This window comes from Haplochromis burtoni, unplaced genomic scaffold (assembly GCF_018398535.1).
Source record: "Haplochromis burtoni strain Fernald_Lab_line unplaced genomic scaffold, NCSU_Asbu1 Contig_32, whole genome shotgun sequence".
NCBI lineage: Eukaryota > Metazoa > Chordata > Actinopteri > Cichliformes > Cichlidae > Haplochromis > Haplochromis burtoni.
In genome coordinates, this window is record NW_024582393.1 from 128,334 (window position 1) to 146,670 (window position 18,337).

The following is an 18,337-nucleotide window of genomic DNA, read 5'->3' on the forward strand; positions in this document are numbered from 1 at the left end:
TGTGTGTGTGTGTGTGTGTGTGTGTGTGTGTGTGTGTGTGTGTGTGTGTGTGTGTGTGTGTGTGTGTGTGTGTGTTTAATCCAGTCACTGAGTTTTCAGGAGTCTTGTTCTCTAACTTCGTCTCCTAAGCGTTCAACCTGAGATTTCCCTCTGATGTACTTATTTCTAATCTCATTCATCCGGGTCACTCCCAAAGAAAATCCCAACATCTTCAGTTCTGCCAACTACAGATCGGCCTCCTCTCTTTTGGTCAGTGACACTGTCTTCCAGCCGTATATCATACCAGGTCTAACTAGTAACTTATAAACCTTCCTTTTCACTCCTGCTGTTATGCTTCTGTCACAAATCTCTCCTGACACTTGTCTTCAGTTACTCCACCCTGATTAAATTTTCTTCTTCACCTCTCTTGTGCACTGTCCAATGTTTTGGATGGTTGACTCCAGGTATCCAAACTTAACCAGTTTCACTACCTTTGCTCTTATCAGCTTCCCTATACCCATCATCCTTCTCTTTCACACATTTCTACCCTGTCTTGCTCATTCCTTTTCTCTCCAGAGCATACCTCCAGATAGATCGCAGTGTTATCTGCAAACATCACAGTCCACGGACACTCCTGTCTGACCTCATCTGTCAACCTGTCCATCACCACTGCAAACAAAAAGGTGCTCAGACCCAATCCCACCTCCACCTTGAACCCATCTTTCACTCCTACCCCACATCTCACCGCTGTGTTCTCATACATTTCCTGCACCACCCACACATACTTCACTGCCACTCCTCACTTTCTCCTGCAGTGTCACAGTTCCTCTCTTGGCACCCTATCATATTCTCTCTTTACATCCACAAAGGCACAGTGCAGCTCCTTATGACTTACTCTGTGCTTCTCCATCAACAATCTCAAATGCTCACTGATCATCACCTCTCTTCTCACCCTAACTTCAACAACTCTTGCAACAAATCTTATGTACACGTGATATTTTGTATAAATAAATAAATAAATAACACAGCAAATATTATTTGTATTCCTTATTTTTGTGTGTTCTCATTCTTGCTGGATCCTGAGTGCAAATTTTAAATCACCAGAAACGGATACGTGTTGGAATTACATTTAAAAAAAACCCCAATGAATTTGAAACGAATAAAAGAAATTGAAAACATTCTGCACAATAAGACTGAAACAACAATGAGAGAAACAACCCCAAAACTGCAGGTCAAAGCACAGAAAAAATAACGAAAAACAAAAATCATTGGAAGACAATCCCCGAGGGTAAGAAGGCAGAAGAAAGTAGTTGGGGGTCACGTGACGGGGTCGAGCATCTTTTTTTTTTTGGTCCGTTTTAGATGGTGGCAGGAGCTCCGTGCAGCCCAAACAAAAATGACCAAACTGCAATTTTTAAACGTCTTTTTGACTGAGCGTCTCATGCTTGCTGCGCAGGAGATTTACAAATCTGTCGAGGACACGATTTTGGAGTACCAGGAGGAGATAGCGATCCGGGAGCGGGAGAACGACCATCTGAGACGCAGGCTGCGAGACGCTGGGATTGAAATATGGCCAGGTTAGCTCCACTCTAAGCTAACGGTGCAGTGGTTTCTTCTTCTGCACTATTAGCCGAGTGTATGCGGGGAAGCGGGGATTGGTAGGCAGAGGAACTGAAACAGAAACGTCAATGATGAAGAGTAGCAGCAGCAGAATAATTTCGACCCGCTTCCAAGCAAGTCCAGTTTGGTCGCTGACAAGCTAGTTGATGTTAGCTGCTGGTGCTGTTGTTGTGTAGGGGCTAGCGCGATAGCAACCTTTGTTCGTTAGCCAGCCTGCTAGTCTACTAGCCTAGTGCCTATACCCGGGCTAGCACTGAGCTGTATCTGGATCCTTGTGTGTATACTGACGAATTTGTTTTGCAGACGCATACATTATCTGACAGTCACACATGCTGGAGAAGGAAAAGCAAACAAACCACCACACAAGTGATGTGTCAGCAGTGTTTGTTTACCCCGGTCTTAAACCCCTCATTCACAAACACCCATAATTCACTCGGGTTCCAAAGTGCTGGCAGAGATGCCATTTAATTATTAGAAATATAGATACTGTTGTTTGCATGACACATTAATCTAAATTACCAAATTCCTGTTAAATCCTCTGTAATTTCTTTTAATACATCACTTTAAAGTCAGGGGTGTTAAACATAAGGCCTGGGGTGCCTGAATGGACCAGGCAAAGACTCCAGTTTAGCCTAATGAATGGCTTTGGAAAATGTGAAGGACGGCATAAATGTCTGACTTTTTCCTGCATCTGTTTTTGAAAGTTTTATAGCTTTATCTACAATAAAACTTCCCAAACCGATTAAGGATTTAAAAAAAAAACATTTAACTATTAAACTCTCCTGTTTTATAACATAGTTGGGGCAACAAGCTACTTGAAACCTTTCTGTAATATTACATATGCATCTCTTACAATTTAAGAGTTGTGCTGAGAGATTTCTTTCATTTGCTACAGCAGCATTACTTTATGTTAAAGAGAAACAGACATAAGGTTGAAATTTCACCTTTTTTATATGAAGCTATCTCAGGGAATATTTTTTTTAAATTTTTTGCACTGACAGAAAGTGGGACTTTCACCAGATCCGCACAGTTAAGATTGAAGTGGCTAAATGTGGCCTAACTTTATATAGAATAATTTAAAACAAAAGAGGTTGACCCAAAGTAATTTACAGGCACACTCTTTTGTTATTCAGGTTTCAAAAGGAGGTGTGGGGTTGGGCAATCAGAATCAGAATCAGAAACTTTATTGTCATTGTCACGAGAACAACGAAATGAAGAATGGTCCCCGATCATTGCATCATCCCTAGCAATATCAAAATATAAATAAAACAATAAAATTCAATAAATAAAATAGATAGAATACTTAAAATACTAATAAGATGTAACAGTAAAACATTCACATACATTCCCACACACATGCTTCAGGCCGTGCATAGATTAACACAAGAGTGGCGTGATGGACATTTTTTTGTAGTATTCAGATGTGTTATTGCAGTTGGATAACAGCTGTGTTTGAGTCTATTAGTCCTTGCTCTGATTGCCCTGTACCGTCTGCCTGAGGGCAACAGTTCGAACAGGGAGTGGCCAGGATGTGAGGTGTCTTTTATGATGTTTTGGGCCTTTTTAAAACAGTGGACGTTGTGTAGAACTTCCAGTGTGGGGAGAGGGCAGCCAGTGATCTTTTGGGCGGTGTTAATGATCCCTTGGAGTGCTTTCCTCTGAGCCCCTGTGCAGCTAGTGTACCAAATACATATGCAGTAAGTTAGAACACTCTCAATGGTGGCTCTGTAGAAGGACACCAGCAGTCTCTGTGTGATGTTATTCCTCCTGAGAATTCTCAGGAAGTACAGTCTCTGTTGGGCCTTTTTCAGCAGCTCGGAGGTGTTCACACTCCAGGAAAGGTTCTCCTCTATATTGACTCCCAGGAAGCGGAAGCTTGCCACCCTTTCTACACAGTCCCCATTTATGAATAGTGGTTGGATCTCTGCCTTTTTCCTTCTGAAGTCTATTATGAGTTCTTTGGTTTTTGAAGTGTTGAGGAGGAGGTTATTGGCCTTACACCATGACGTCAGCTGCTCCACCTCGTCTCTGTACGTAGACTCGTCTCCCTTGGAAATGAGCCCCACCACTGTGGTGTCATCTGCAAATTTCACAAAGATGTTGCTGTGGTGGCGAGGAGTGCAGTCGTGTGTGTAGAGAGAGTAGAGCAGTGGACTGAGCACACAGCCCTGGGGTGAGCCAGTGCTGAGACTCAGGGCTGAGGATGTGTGATGGCCAACTCTGACTCTCTGTCTACGGCCCGAGAGGAAGCTGTTGATCCACATGCAGGTGCTGTATGGAAGCCCCAGGTCTTGTAGCTTGGCCACCAGTTTGTGTGGAAGGATGGTGTTAAAAGCTGAGCAGTAATCCACGAAGAGCATCCGCACATAGCTACCATGCTCTTCCAGGTGAGTTAATGCAGCATGGAGTGCTGTGGCTACAGCGTCTTCCGTGGACCGGTTTGCTCTGTAGGCAAACTGGTGTGGATCCAGGCTGCGGGGCAGGGCTGCTGTGATGTGTCTGCGGACCAGCTTCTCAAAGCATTTCATTACCACTGGGGTGAGTGCCACCGGTCTGTAGTCATTCAGGCCGGTGATGTGGGGCTTCTTAGGCAAGGGGACTATGGTGGAGGACTTCAGGCAGAGTGGGACAGTCGCCTGTGCGAGGGATTTGTTGAAGATCCTGGTGAAGATCCCAGCCAGCTGTTCTGCACAATCCCTCAATATTCGACCTGGCACACCATCAGGACCCGCCGCCTTCCTCGGGTTAACAGCCTGCAGCATGCGCCTCACCTCGTGCTCTTCCAGGGTGAGGGTGGTGCTGCTATGGGTGGCGTGTTGCTGCTGTGGCTCCAATACCTCCGGTACCCTGGTCTCAAAGCGGGCGAAGAAGATATTCAGCTCCTCTGCCAGCTCCAGGTCACCGTCCGCAGCTCCGAGATTGATCTTATAGTTGGTTAGGTGCTGGATGCCTTGCCACACCTGCCGGCTGGTATTACTCTTCAGATGGTCCTCAATCCTCCTCCTATAGTCCCCCTTTGCCTCTCTGATGCCTCTCTTCAGGTTGGATCGGGTCATCCAGGGCTTTTGGTTGGGATAAGCCCGGATCCGTTTGACTGCTGTAACAGTGTCTATGCAGTGTTTTATATAGCAGAGGACACTGTCTGTGAACATTTCCAAGTCCTGATGTTCAAAGATATCCCAGTTAGTCCTGTCAAAACAGTCCTGCAGCTGCTGAGAGGCACCCTCTGGCCATATGGTAATATTCTTTGTGATGGTAGGAGCAGTTTTCTTGAGGGGGGCATATGCAGGGATTAGAAACAGTGACAAGTGGTCAGACTGACCCAGATGTGGCAAAGGTCTGGCCCTGTAGCCCATTTTGATGTTGGAATAAACTTTGTCCAGAATCTTGTCACCCCTAGTGGCACACTTGACGTGCTGGTGGAATTTGGGGATTGCTCTTTTTAAGTCTGCGTGATTGAAGTCCCCTGCTACGATATGTACAGCGTCAGGGTAAATGCTCTGTTTATTATTGATGTTTGTATGCAGGAGTGCGATCGCCGAGTTAGCATTAGCATCTGGTGGTATGTAAACAGCTGTTATTATGACAACGGTGAACTCCCTAGGTAGGTAGATGGGCCTGCATTTAACAGTCAGATATTCAATGTCCGGTGAACAGTGACGGTCTATTATCACTGTGTTGGGACACCAGCTGTTGTTCACATACATACAGAGCCCCCCTCCTTTGCGCTTACCGGAGTCCACTGTTCGGTCATGTCGCTGTGTGGTATAGCCTGCTAGCTCAATAGCAGAGTCTGGAATGGATTGATGTAGCCAGGATTCAGTGATAAGAAGGATGCATGAGTCTTTGATGAAGTTATTCGCTGCTATTTGCAACCTCAATTCATCCAACTTGTTCGCGAGGGATCTGGCATTTGTGATGAATAGGCTGGGGAGCGGTGGTTTGAGTGGCTGCCTCCGTAGCCTGGCTAGCGCGCCGGCTCTGCAGCCTCGCCATCTCCTTCTCTCTCGACGCCGCCTGCGCCTCAACCCCGCAGGGATAACAATCCATGGGGAGCCCAGACTCCTCGCTATTTCCACCTGTATCTTGTGTAAGCGGACAAATTTGCTAGTCATGCTCTCGCGGTAACTTACTCCAATCTTGAGGAGATCATGTCGGCTATAGATGTTATTCGCTTGGCTGGTAGAACACAAAAACAAACATAAGGCGTACAAAATTATCCAAACATAGCATCGATCGGTAGAACACTGAGCTGCTGCAACTACGTGCGCCGCCATCTTGTCGGGAAAGGCCTGGTTTGCTTTAGTTTTCAGGGGAAAATGCATTGAAATAAGTTGTTGGGACAATGACCTCAGTGACCCTGATGCAAAATATACAGTTAAAACATCTGTAATAATTATATAGACAGGATGTCCAACATGTCACCATCAACAGACTTTGGATGGTATCTTTAAAATGGTACACTTTAACTTTACCCTTGTAGCTAGACTACTTATATACACTGTATTTACCGAGTATGTCTTTAGGCCATAGTCGTGACATTATTGGTCATAAAACAAAATGTTTAGGATGCCACCATGTCACTCGTTCTGTAAGCTGTGACCACGTAAGATTTTTAACATGGCATAACTAAAATGAAATATTTCTGTTCTATTAGTTTTACTTAAGAGTGTCGCACGTTCAGCTCTTTGCCTGTTTCATGTTAAAAAGAAAGAACAGAAAAAGGTTAACAAAGAAGATGCATCTACCATTTCTTCAAGTTCTTGTGTTGAGGAACAAGGGATTTTAATATTTGATTTCAAATGTCATCAACAGGCTGTTACCATATTTTCTTCAATGCAGTCAGTGGTTTCGTCTGACCAGCTTCCTTCCAATGTCTTTTCAGATCGTCCGTCCATGGCGTTGTTGGACGAGGAGGATGGTGAGCATCCGCGACGCGAGTGGAGTCCCAGCATGGGGCACGAAGAACGCATTCCTATTCAGATCAAGGACAAAAGAGATATGCGGGCCAACCAAGCAGATGATCAGCTTCGGGGACATGGTTCTTGCAGCACACCAGAAAATATGTTCTCTCCTCCTCGTGTTGGAAATGAATATCCCCAGGATGGCCCACACACATCCAACGTCCCGCAGAATCAGGGTGTGGAAAACAGGGAAAGGGATCCTGGATCTCGAGGTCCCCCGAGGCATGTGAAGGCAGAGAGTGGAGCTGGCCACAGAGGCTCGACTTCCTCCAACAACGGCGCCCAGCCTCTTGCACCGGTCAATCCAAACTGCTCAAACGAGAACAACATTGACATTATTGGGGTGGAGAATGGCGGACAGATGGTTGGTGCTAAGGGTGCTGGAAACGGAGCGAACAGAGGACAGGCTTCTCACATGCGGAACCAGGGAGCCAGCGCCGTAGACTGTCCCCATCAGAAATCCCCCCTACAAGGCCACATGTCTTCTTTCTGTTGCAAAGTTTGCGGTGAGGCGTTTAGTCACATTGGCCACTTACACGTGCATGTACAAGTGCACACTCGGGAAAAACCTTACCGCTGTGGAGTATGCGGAAAATGCTGCAGCTCCTCAGGCAGACTTCAAGAACACCAGCGTAGCCACACGGGAGAAAAACCGTTCCGCTGTCAGATTTGCGGAAAGGGCTTCACACAGATGGCTCACTTGAAGGTGCACATGAGGATCCACACGGGAGAAAAGCCATACAGTTGTCCTGTGTGTGGCAAGTGCTTCAGCCGCTCTGACAAAATCAAAAGGCATCTTCAGACCCATAGCCGTGAGGGAACATATTTCTCAGGGCAATGATGCAACTGTGTTGCTATACAATCTGTTGTGTGAATCTTGAAGAAACTTTTCTATAAAAAGCTCAAATTGCTGCCATTAGGACGATGAGTTGTTTCTTCCAATATTTCAGGATCGAAGAATTCTGCAAATCCTGGAGAACTTTTGTTTTTCTAACCTAATAATCCTCAGTCCATCAATAGAATTTATATTAGCCAGTTTAGTTTGTTGTTTAACACATTTTTTGTACTTGTCACTGAGTGTTAAATATTTGACACAATTTGCGTTATTAGCTAGACTTTCTGTAATATCTAGCCTTTCTTTAGTCAAATAAATAGCATGAAGAAGTCTTCCACCCACATCTTGAAGCTGAGACACATCAAGATCTGCAAGATTGTCCAGCACAGTCACAGCTTATGAGCAGCCGGTCACTTCCAAGTCACACATGAGTTTTAAAATCTCTCACTTTATGACTTAAACTAAAGAGCAATGTATGTATAAAATCATCTTAATTTTATTAGCTAACAAACAGAGCTAATAGTGATGGTTTGGTAAATAAAACCTGTGTATTACATGGCTAAAGCACTGCCGTTTAAAAAAAAAAAACTTTTATTTTTAAATGTAGCATTTTTTTTAAAAGAAAAATATTAGTGTTGCCAAAAAGCCCTGTAAACTGGAGATGTGGCTGATATAAAAGGAAGAGTATGATCTAACATTTATCTCCAACAATTTTCTTATTGTCTAACTTAACTTTCTTTTTTTTTTTTAAATTAGGTGCTGTTACATTAAATACTTACATGCTGCTATCTCACATGAGCCCTTTTCAGACATGCTTGCCTTATCAGCCTGTTAAACTTACGGCACATGTCATTTTAACACAAACTTTTGTGTTCACATAACTTACTGCTTCCACTGCAGAGATGAAGAGTCGTGCAAACACAGTTTTTCCTGTGTGTGCAATGTGCACACTTTAGGGTTATTTCTCTCTGTCATTGTTGTCAGGAGAAGAGTCTCTCTGTGTGTTGCAATGAAGGTGCTGCTGAAAGAAGCGTCCCCTGACCCTCTCACACAGGCTCGGACAGGTCCCTACCTGTTCTGTATTACGCAGCTAAAAGGCATCACAAAGGAATGTCTGCTGAGCTGAACACCTGTCAAAGAGCACAAGAGGCATGCGCTTTGGCATTCTTGTGTTTTTATCTATCCAGTAATGTGACTGGATGTATTTCAGACTTGTGCACAAAGTGGCACATTACAAGGTCTGACTTTAGTGAGGTTTGACCTCTACAGAAAAGTGTCCAAGGTGCATTAGGATACTGTGCGCATGTCTGAAAGTTACTCTTGTTTCATGATGTTGATTAAAAGGAGGATACATCTGTCAGGAGAGTGCACCACTATTTTGTGAGATTCTGTATAAAATCCACTGTTTCTGACCCATTATACATTTAGGAATTTTGTGATGTCTTTTTTTGTTTGTTTTAACGACATGCACTATTGCATTAGTCCTGGATGATGCAGGAATTGACACTATGACAGGACCAGGCAGTATTAGCAGAAACTGTGTGGTTTTTCAGGGATTTCATTCACAGTAGTGATCATTTAAATGTTTTTGGAGTGGCCTCCCTCCACTTAAGAGTTATGATTGGTTTTTCATGGATTAAAGTCCTTCCTCTTCACAGTGATTGATCCCTTCACAGCAGATCCATCAGTTTCTCCTCTCAGGATTAATGCTGCATTCATAACTGGGGGCAGTTGAGAAGCATTAAACAGTCATGATCAATTTAATTTTTTCTCTGCTTGTAGCTGAAGTAAATACAAAAAAAGAAACTTGTATCCACGTATCGTGCAAAAAGATGAACGATAACGAAAGAGTGGTCTTTCCAGAGTGTGTCAGAGCTCAGTCGCTAAGGAGGCCTTGTCTCGCATCATTTGTCCCTCTACATGTGATGAATGCAGCATGAAAAAAAAAAAAGAACTAAACTCCAGCACATCTTCTCAACTTACCAGCAGCCCAACTCACAGTCTTCTCTGGGACATCTTTGTTCCCCTGCGCACACATTATACTGTACAGTGTTGTATCAATATGTATTAAATGTTATTTTTTAATAAACTAGCAGTTGAGTATTTGTTGCTGTTGTCTCATATGTGGCCAAAGTATTCTAAGAGAGATTATTTTCATAGCCAATCACATCAAGCATCCAAAGGTACAAGACACTAATGTTTGCACATTTAGACAAAACTTCTGGCAGCTTGAATTTTCTTGTTTGACGAATTGCAATGTTCCAGTGAATTCTAAATAATACTACCCAGGATTTGAGCACAGCCCCTTCATATGGGAGGCAAATGTATAACTACTAAACTATGAAAGCGCCTCAGACTTTGGACAAATGAAGGTTATTTGTGCCATGGCTGTATTTAAGAATGCTGATTAAATGTGTGCTACTCAGTACCGCTAAATCAAGTCTTGAATGTAATTAAACTCCTGAGTTTCAGCTGCTTCAGAAAATTAATTCTAATTCATTGTCGCATCTTTAGCATTCAAGTTCCTTGGCCTTCGAAGTAAACATTGAAAACCATTTCTAAATAACACCTGTCTGCTCAAAAGCAATGCATAAACTATTGGCTCGTAACAGATCTTTGCAGATCATTCACAACACAATTAAGCTGGAAATACATCAGAGTAATGGAGTTTATTGAGGTAATTTAGAAATTTTATACAGTTTTGGAAAAGCTGGGGAAGTTTCTTAGAATGACAAGCTTTTGCTAGTTGTTGAGTCAGAGTAAGCTCAAGAACTGTTAGCTGTCAGCTTTACAGTGTTTATTAGCAGCACAGATTAGTTTGCAGTATGTCAATAACAAATTCCTGTCCCTGCAAAGATGGCTAATTTGGAGAAATCCACTGCCCAAAAACAATATATACTAAGTTATAGTTAGTTTTGACTATTTTATATTATCATTACACAATACATACACTTAGGGACACTGACCTGTTTCTCTTAGTTTAGCATCAATGCCATGGCTTATCTGGAGAAAGAATGGAGTATGCTGTGCTTTTGTACTACACCATAATCAGTGAAATGTGCCATTTTTTTAAGTTACAATAATGCACTTTATAGGCATATAAAAACAAAGAAGCAGCATGTACAATCAAGAACCTTTAAACAGGCTGTCACAATGTGTTACTCGTCTCTTAATAATAATGCAGTCATGCTATTTTATATTGTAGTAACAGATTCACAACACCTGGTGGAGTCCTTTCCATGTGATTGTTGGTCATTAGTCTGACTGCAAGAGTGTGAAATATGAATGTAAATCTAATCAAATAAACAACAGCTTTTTTGGTGTTGAAACACTGAAGTGCTATACTGAACTTTCATATATTGGAAGCAAGTCATTATTATCAATGGACCTAATCCAAACTTCTGTCTAAATGTTTTTGGGTGTATGCAGTCTTTTTCTGCAACAATTAGTGGAACGAAGCAATCACAGAAAGTTCTAGCAGCAATCCGGCAAATCATCTGGAACTGAAACAAAATGCTATCAAAGGCACTTTCACAACCTTTCAGACAGAAAGGAGTATTCACTCAGTTTTGTGATATTTATCAAAGTTCTAACATCCTTGTTTGCATATCAGTTATTGAATCAGCAGCTGTGAATACTGAGAGTGACTTGAGCATCAAGCAGCCCTTCTGGAGCCGATCAAGTTTGCAGCCCACTCTGTGATCTGCAGTGAGATGTCACATCTCAAGTGCAAAGAGGAAGCAGTTATTGCACGAAGCAGGAAGTCTGAGGCGGCTCTAGCTGATATATTGCATTTTATTTGCTCATATCAAATTTCTGTGATAATACTGAGGTACTAAAGAGGGTCAGTTTGGAATGAAAACCCATTTTCTCTCTTGCTGAATAATTATATAAGCTAATCACAGTCAATCAAATCTCAACTCTTGTGCAATCAGCCAAAAGTGGCAAATGATTGCCTGTGTAAAAGAACTCAACTCATCTCATGCAATCAGCAGCAGTGATGGCTCTTTTCCCTGCTTTTCTTTGCCAAGCGCTTACGCACAAGTATCACTTAACTGGACTGTGACAAAAAAAATAATCATCCCTTGCATTTTTGTGGCCCACCATAATCCCACGATAAATATCTCTGATGCATACACATATTATGTTTATATTTCATTTCATTTTGTTTAAATATAGATATTGAAGCAGGTCTTAATCAGGTTGCTTGGTACAGTTGTTTGTAGGGTTATTTCTTAGTTGCGCTGCAGCATGTAACAATAATTAAAAGCTACACTTTAGCTATTAGCAGTGGCTCATGGTCAAAGTAGCCATTCACTTTGCTTCAGATTCTGTTTCTTCCTAAATATGTCCCTCCATCTATTTACTTATCACGTCTTCCTTGTCTCTTCCTCACTTCTCCACAGCTGGTGCAGCTGCAGCAGCTTCCTGTGACTGTGAGACCTGGTTACTAGCTGTTACTAGTTGTTGCTAGTACTACTGTTCACGGTGTAGCAGCACTGACAGCTAACATAGTCAATTTGACATATTTAGCTGTATCTATTATTAGTTTCTTTCTAATGTTTTCCCTCAGCTTTTCAGCTCCACCTTTGCAAGTACTTCCAGACTAAACTTTTGCTACAAGCTGCGTGAGCGCACAGCAAAGGGAGGGGAAGGGCCAGTCGTGTTAAGAGATTTGACTGAGAAATATAGTATCAGTAGGGATGGGAACTGATAAGAATTTAGCAATTCCGATTATCAATATCACTTAGTGATTCAATTGGCTTCACCACCACGTTACATTACAGACATTACATTCATGCAAATTAATTACATGGTGCGTGGTCAAATGTTTATGCATCTTAAAGCTATTTCCCCTCTTAGTTGTGCTCAGTTTTGGGGTCAGTACTGAAAAAAGTAATCATTGCACATATTACAAAGAACAATTTTCTTAAAAGTAATGCAGTATGTTACTTAATTGCACAGTTACTTTCATGTTACTCTGTAAATTGATTTGAAACGCACTGTCTCACTAATTAACCTGAGGCTACAGCCCCAGATGCCAAAACATATCACTATCCCAATGAGGACACACGCGATCTTTCTCTTAATATTTAGGTATGAACAAAGCCAACAACACAAATCACAGATGAAAACCAGTACAAAGAAGAACCGGTTCTCAAGTCCCATCCATAAGTGTCAGTAATGAAAATGAATGAATGGGCTGCTGTCGGTGCTTTTACAGCCCACAAATGAGTTGGTATACTGGGAAAATGCCTGGGATACCAGATTACCAGTCCAGCCCTGGAAAAATAGAAAAGAGGGAATGTCTGCAGGAGGGCCTGATGCAGAAGACTAAGGATTTTAGTCATGTGCCCAACAGAAGAGTGACTAATACTCAAAGGACAGATGACGTTTTTATAGAGTTTGAAAACAAATTCTCACACTGAAATATTTCTGGTACAGAATGTTCATCATGAAAACAAATGGCCACCTCACAGCCGCGTGGTAGCCTATGTCACCATGTCCAGGTTCATGCTCCTCCAAAAGTGCAAAAAATTAAGTGTCTGTAATTCAGTGCTCTTGCCCTGATGAAGTTAACTATTTTAGTTACAGTATCAAAGACATGGTTATTTTCATATATTTAAGTGGCTTTTAGCTTTTAGAGCAGCATAAGACAGGAAAGATGGAAGAATGCTGCATCACTTGCTGTAATATTGAACTTAAAAGTACAAACATGCAAAACTCAAAAGCTAGAAACTAGAAACTAAAAACTAGAAACAAACTACCAGGAGGAGAACATTAAGAGGAGAACATGGCACATAAGAAAACAGAGAGCAGGCAGGGATGAGGCGTCAGCAGAGGAAGACAGAGGACTTAAGTACACACAGGATCACCATCAACCATTTCTTCCTTTTCAAAGGGAGTTTTTCCTCCCCACTGTCGCCAAGTGTTTGCTCATATGGAATCACACGATTGTTGGGCTTTCTCTGGAAAAGAGAAAACAGAAAAACAATCAGGTGATTGTATAAAGGGCAGTGAGGTGACAGTGATTTGACACTATAAGAATGAAATGGAAACTACAATCTGAGCCGGTGTCTCATCGCAGGCCTGCACTGTTTCATAAATCTTCCCTTTTGCTCCTGCTGCTCTCCTCCTGTCACAAATTACTCATGACACTATAAGCATCAGGAAACAGATGAGGAAAAAAAAAAGAAAACTCAGGACAAAGCACAGACAACTGTATAGTACACTAATGCAATGCTATTAAGCTAGGTGAGAGTTGTGACTGACAAAAACTTTTCAAATGAACTGTGAAATTATTGCCTCAAAGCAATAACAAAATGTGCTTAGTAGTGATGAAGTATGTGTAGAACCAATAGCATTGTGGAATTGTGTACAAACACAACGCAAAAGACTAATGCAGGCGAGGAAACACATTCACAATGTGAGAACTGCATTAAGAGTGGTGAGAATAATCTTACTGATGTGAGAATTGCTTCAAAGCGACTGAGAAACTGTAAGGCAACCACACGGGAAGAAAGCTGCAATGTGGCAATAAGCCATAAAAGAAAGAAAACCCATCTAACAGCATCTTCTTTTCTAGAAACAGAGGCACTGTCACTTCTCATAGTCCACAGGCCTCACAGTTTACTACTCCTTTGACAGAGTAGTCCAGTCATAATTATAGCGAGCCTGTTCGGTCATCAAACATCACAGTTTGGTGTACTTGCCATCCCTTGCACTCCAGTAAAGCTTTTACAGTCATCATGATGACAAAGCTGTCATATCTAACAGAGCTGTACTTTGTGTAATGTGGGCAGTCAAAGAGGCTTACTTTTGGTCGGCACACATACTGATAATTCTTCTTCTCTCACTCCTATCATGTAACTATGTAACCGTCATAACATCATAAAGACTCATATAATAACCCTTTCTATGTAACCCACTATATATACTGTTGCTCAAGTCATTCATGGAAAGTTGCTGTCTTAAAAGGAATTGATGAGGAAACAATTGCTGTAGTTACTGGAACCAGGCTTAAACCTTTGGTTTATATAAAGCCAAGATTTTACTTTTATGTTTATTCTTTTTATACAGTTTAAAAATATAAGATGTGAACCTGCCACTTTTTTGGAAGAGTGCTGATTTACATCCTTAGTCTCTGGACACGACACATAAAACTGTTATTATATACAAAAGCCATGCACCAAAAAACACAAAACTAAAAGAAAAATGTAGATAATAAAGCCAATTAAGTGAGTTGATATGGTTAGGGATGTTCACTGTGGACTAACCCCTAAGCCCTCAAGACATTACCTGGATCTGCTCTGTGGTCAATAATCTTTTAATACACACCTCTACTAACAACTGTAAAAGGATGCTTGTATTGTCAGACCTCTCCGTTTATCTGTAGGAACACATACTTCCTGTAAAAATGATATTTTCGCTACATTCACTCAGTCCTTAAGGTCTAAAAACACTGGGACAATAATCTATGACCTAATTAGTGTTTCTTTGTCTGACAGTTGCTGATTGAGCGAACAGAGAGAGCACATGTTCTCCAGGAAACATTTATATGCTGGCCTCCGATGAACATTTAAACCTCGTAACAAAGTGATTCATTGCTCTCACTAGTTAAAAACACCTCAGGTTTAAAATTTGAAGTGTACAGCCTTGATCAAACGAAGCTAAGATACAGAAAAGAAAGGATGCTGCCATCTGTCCCAGGATATGTAAGACTCGGAGTTGAGTCACAGATCTGCTGTTGGACGTCTACCAGGAAACAAGAGGAAAAAAATATTCCCCCACACAAAACACCACCAGTTTCCACCAGTTTCTTTGTGTGACTGTGGTGACCCATTCCTGTTTTTGTCACAGTCACACAAGTCAGCTTTGTGTGGCAGGTACACACATTTTCAGGACATCGATTCAGTTTTCCTTCTCTTCAGTGGAGCGGTATTCATCCTATCAGAGAAGTCTGCAGGGAGTCTGTAACAGAGATCTGACTTTCTGCAAGCGGAGTCTGTGCTGTTATTCACAAGACAACACTGAAGTAAAAACTTCACTTTACTATGACAAAAACCAGAACTCATTCAACTTTGGGGAGATTTTACGGTTACAATAAAGCCTATTCCAGCTGTCACACAGAAAGTCACAAGCCTATCACAGGGCCAACATGAGAGACAGACAACCATTTATGGTCAAATTCTGTCAGGGTACTGGGTTTGTGACCCAGCATTTTGAGTTTATTTTGTATGTCTGATTTCTTATGATGTATTAGAGTAATGGTAAGTTCTACTGTTATTATTAGTATGTCTTAGGTTTTGTTTAGTTAAAATGTCATCCGTGCTCCCTTGTTTGTGTTGTTTTCTGTTTCCTGTGTAAGTCACTTGTACTTTACGTATGATTTTTAGTTATGTCTAAGCCTCGTTCCCCTTATCTGTTTCCTGTTCCTCTCCTTGTGTATCCTTCTGTCTCCCCAGTCTGTTATGTTTCATGTCTGCATTTTCCATGTCATATTGTCAGGCTTGTGCTGTCACAGTCTTCGTCTCATTATGTTTCCTGGTTTATTTTGACAGTCTCGTGTTCCATGTTCAGTGTGTTTAGTTTTGCTTCACCTGTCATGTTCATTTGTGTCAGCTGTGTTCCCCGTGTGTGTCCACGTCCCTCACCACCCTTCTGTGTATTTAAGCTGTCTTTGAGGTTTTTTCATGTTCAGGTTTTTAATCATGTTCAAGATTTTGTTCTTCGCCTCTTTTGTTTTTAGCATTTAGTTTTTTCCACTTTAGTTCTAGTTAGTTTGGCCTCAGTGTGCATCTGCCTTTTTTTTGTACCTTTTTACCAGCCAAAAATGAACTGCTTGACTTTTGTTAAATTATAGTTTCGTTCCGAGCATCTGGATTTGGGTCCTTCTCCCTCAGCACAGTCTGCCAGTGCAAACCGTGACACATTCATGCCCATTTAGCACCACCAAGACAGGGTGCCTGTAATGGAGCACACGCAGGCACTTTTCTAGCATCAGGTTAGACCTCCTTTTGCCTCAGAACTGCATTAATTCCTCATGGTGCTGGAAACATTCCTCTGATTTTGGTCCATACTGACATACTAGCTTTACACCGTTACTGCAGATTTGTGGGCTGTGCATCCAAAAAAGTGCTCCATTGGACTGAGATTAAATAAGGTGCTGAAAATTAGAGAATTTCTGGTTCCACTATGATGCTCCATTGGATTAACATCTGGTGACTGTCATGTTCAACAAATCAGTTTGAGATGGTTTGAGCTTTGTGACAGTGCAGGGCATGATCAACTGTACAACCCCATTTCGCTTATTTAATTTGGATATATCCAAATGGAGCTAAAAAGTACTCCGGAAACCACACAGACGGACAAACATCCTGTTTCCAAGTACATATTGTCTAAATACCCCATCATCTCAAACAATGATGAGTTATATCCTCGTTAAGATTACATTTTTGATGTAATATGTACATACAAAAAAGAGGAGGAACACATTAATTTATCACACTTTGCATTTCCTGCAGCTTTTGCTTGACTGCTCTCTGTGCTGGTATGATCTCACTTTCATCTCAAGATACAACACTAGCTCTGGAGGAAATTAAAGCATATATTGTACTCTGGCAGGAGCTTAAATGACTTTGGTGCAAGACAAAAAATAAATATATTTTAAAAAGCCTAAAATAAGCCTGCATAAGTACTTCTAAAGTCACTAAATAAGTCAGTAATTTTCTTTTACTGTACTGATGTCTCCCAGGGTTACCTAGAAACACACAAGACTGTTGCTGTACCAGCATTACAGATCTTTTCTGTGAGTGATATTGTATGGGTGCACTTGTTAGCGCTGTCCCCTCCTAGCAAGAAAGATCTGGGTTTGAATTTGCTGTGATCCTTTCTGTGTGGAGTTTCTATTGTTTCTGCCAGGTGCTAGGTTAATTAGTGCAGTGATTGTAAGCTGGCTTTAGTTATGAATGCAAGCGTAACTCTCTTTGTGTTTGTCCTTTGTAACAAAGATGTGCAACTGTGGTAACCGAACCTCTTTTTTCTCTTCATATTGAAACTCATTGCTAAAAGGTTATTTGGGTACATCAGAAAATTACACTAAGGCCGGTCACCTTGAAGTAATGAGATGAGAAAGGGTCCCTGACCAAGCATGGGTATGAATGTGTTGATGCAAATAACCTAACAAAAAGAAAAACATCCCGCTATACAAGAAAACCCTTTGCTTTTCAATGAGGCATAGACATTTTAAAAGTGACATTTAGTGTACATCAAAACTATTTTAGAGGCTGATCATTTCACCACTGAACTATTTTCTTTTTTTTAAAATGCTATCCATCCATTTTTCCCCCCATTTATCCAATTCAATTTATCCATTTATCCAATTGATCACAAATTAACCTAATCCATGCAGGTCTTTCAGACAGCCAAAGGAAGCTAGAGTGAAATCAAGTAAACTCTACACACAGACTGAGAACAGAAAGGCCTCGGCCAGTCAGTGCATTTGAACCAGGATCTCTTGCTGTGAGGTGATAGTGATGCTGCTAATCAGCATACTGAATGGCAGTACCATTAGTAAGCCTCTCACTTAGAGTTGGAGTTCAGATACAAAAACACACCTGACAGATTTATTGTTTTACTTGAGCTGCAGGGGAAACACTAAACACATGATCATATTTAAAAGCCTGCAGAATGAACCCATTAAAAATTGTTGACAGGTTGTGTAATTGTCTGTCTTTGGTTTTAATTTTGACTTCATAGGTCTCTGAGGCCACAGACTCTCGTGCTAAGGCTGTAAAGAAAAATGGGGCTAATATGAATTGCCATGCACACTATATAATAGCTTGAAAAATACATAACAAGCATCACAGGGGATTAATTTGTTCATAATAGGATTAAAGACCTCAGTCACACATGAATGCCAACAACAGTACAGTAGCCA

The 18,337-nt window shown here is 41.4% G+C and overlaps 1 protein-coding gene across 1 annotated transcript; it reads left to right on the forward strand.

Moving 5' to 3' along the window:
* Positions 1-1,305: 1,305 nt before the first annotated feature.
* On the forward strand, positions 1,306-9,503 carry LOC102294507 (zinc finger protein 285). The gene is made up of 2 exons (XM_005918513.3): positions 1,306-1,556; positions 6,485-9,503. Exons 1-2 carry the CDS (start codon positions 1,376-1,378, stop codon positions 7,402-7,404), a joined length of 1,101 nt encoding a protein of 366 aa, XP_005918575.1. The 5' UTR covers positions 1,306-1,375; the 3' UTR covers positions 7,405-9,503.
* The last annotated feature ends 8,834 nt before the right edge of the window (positions 9,504-18,337 follow it).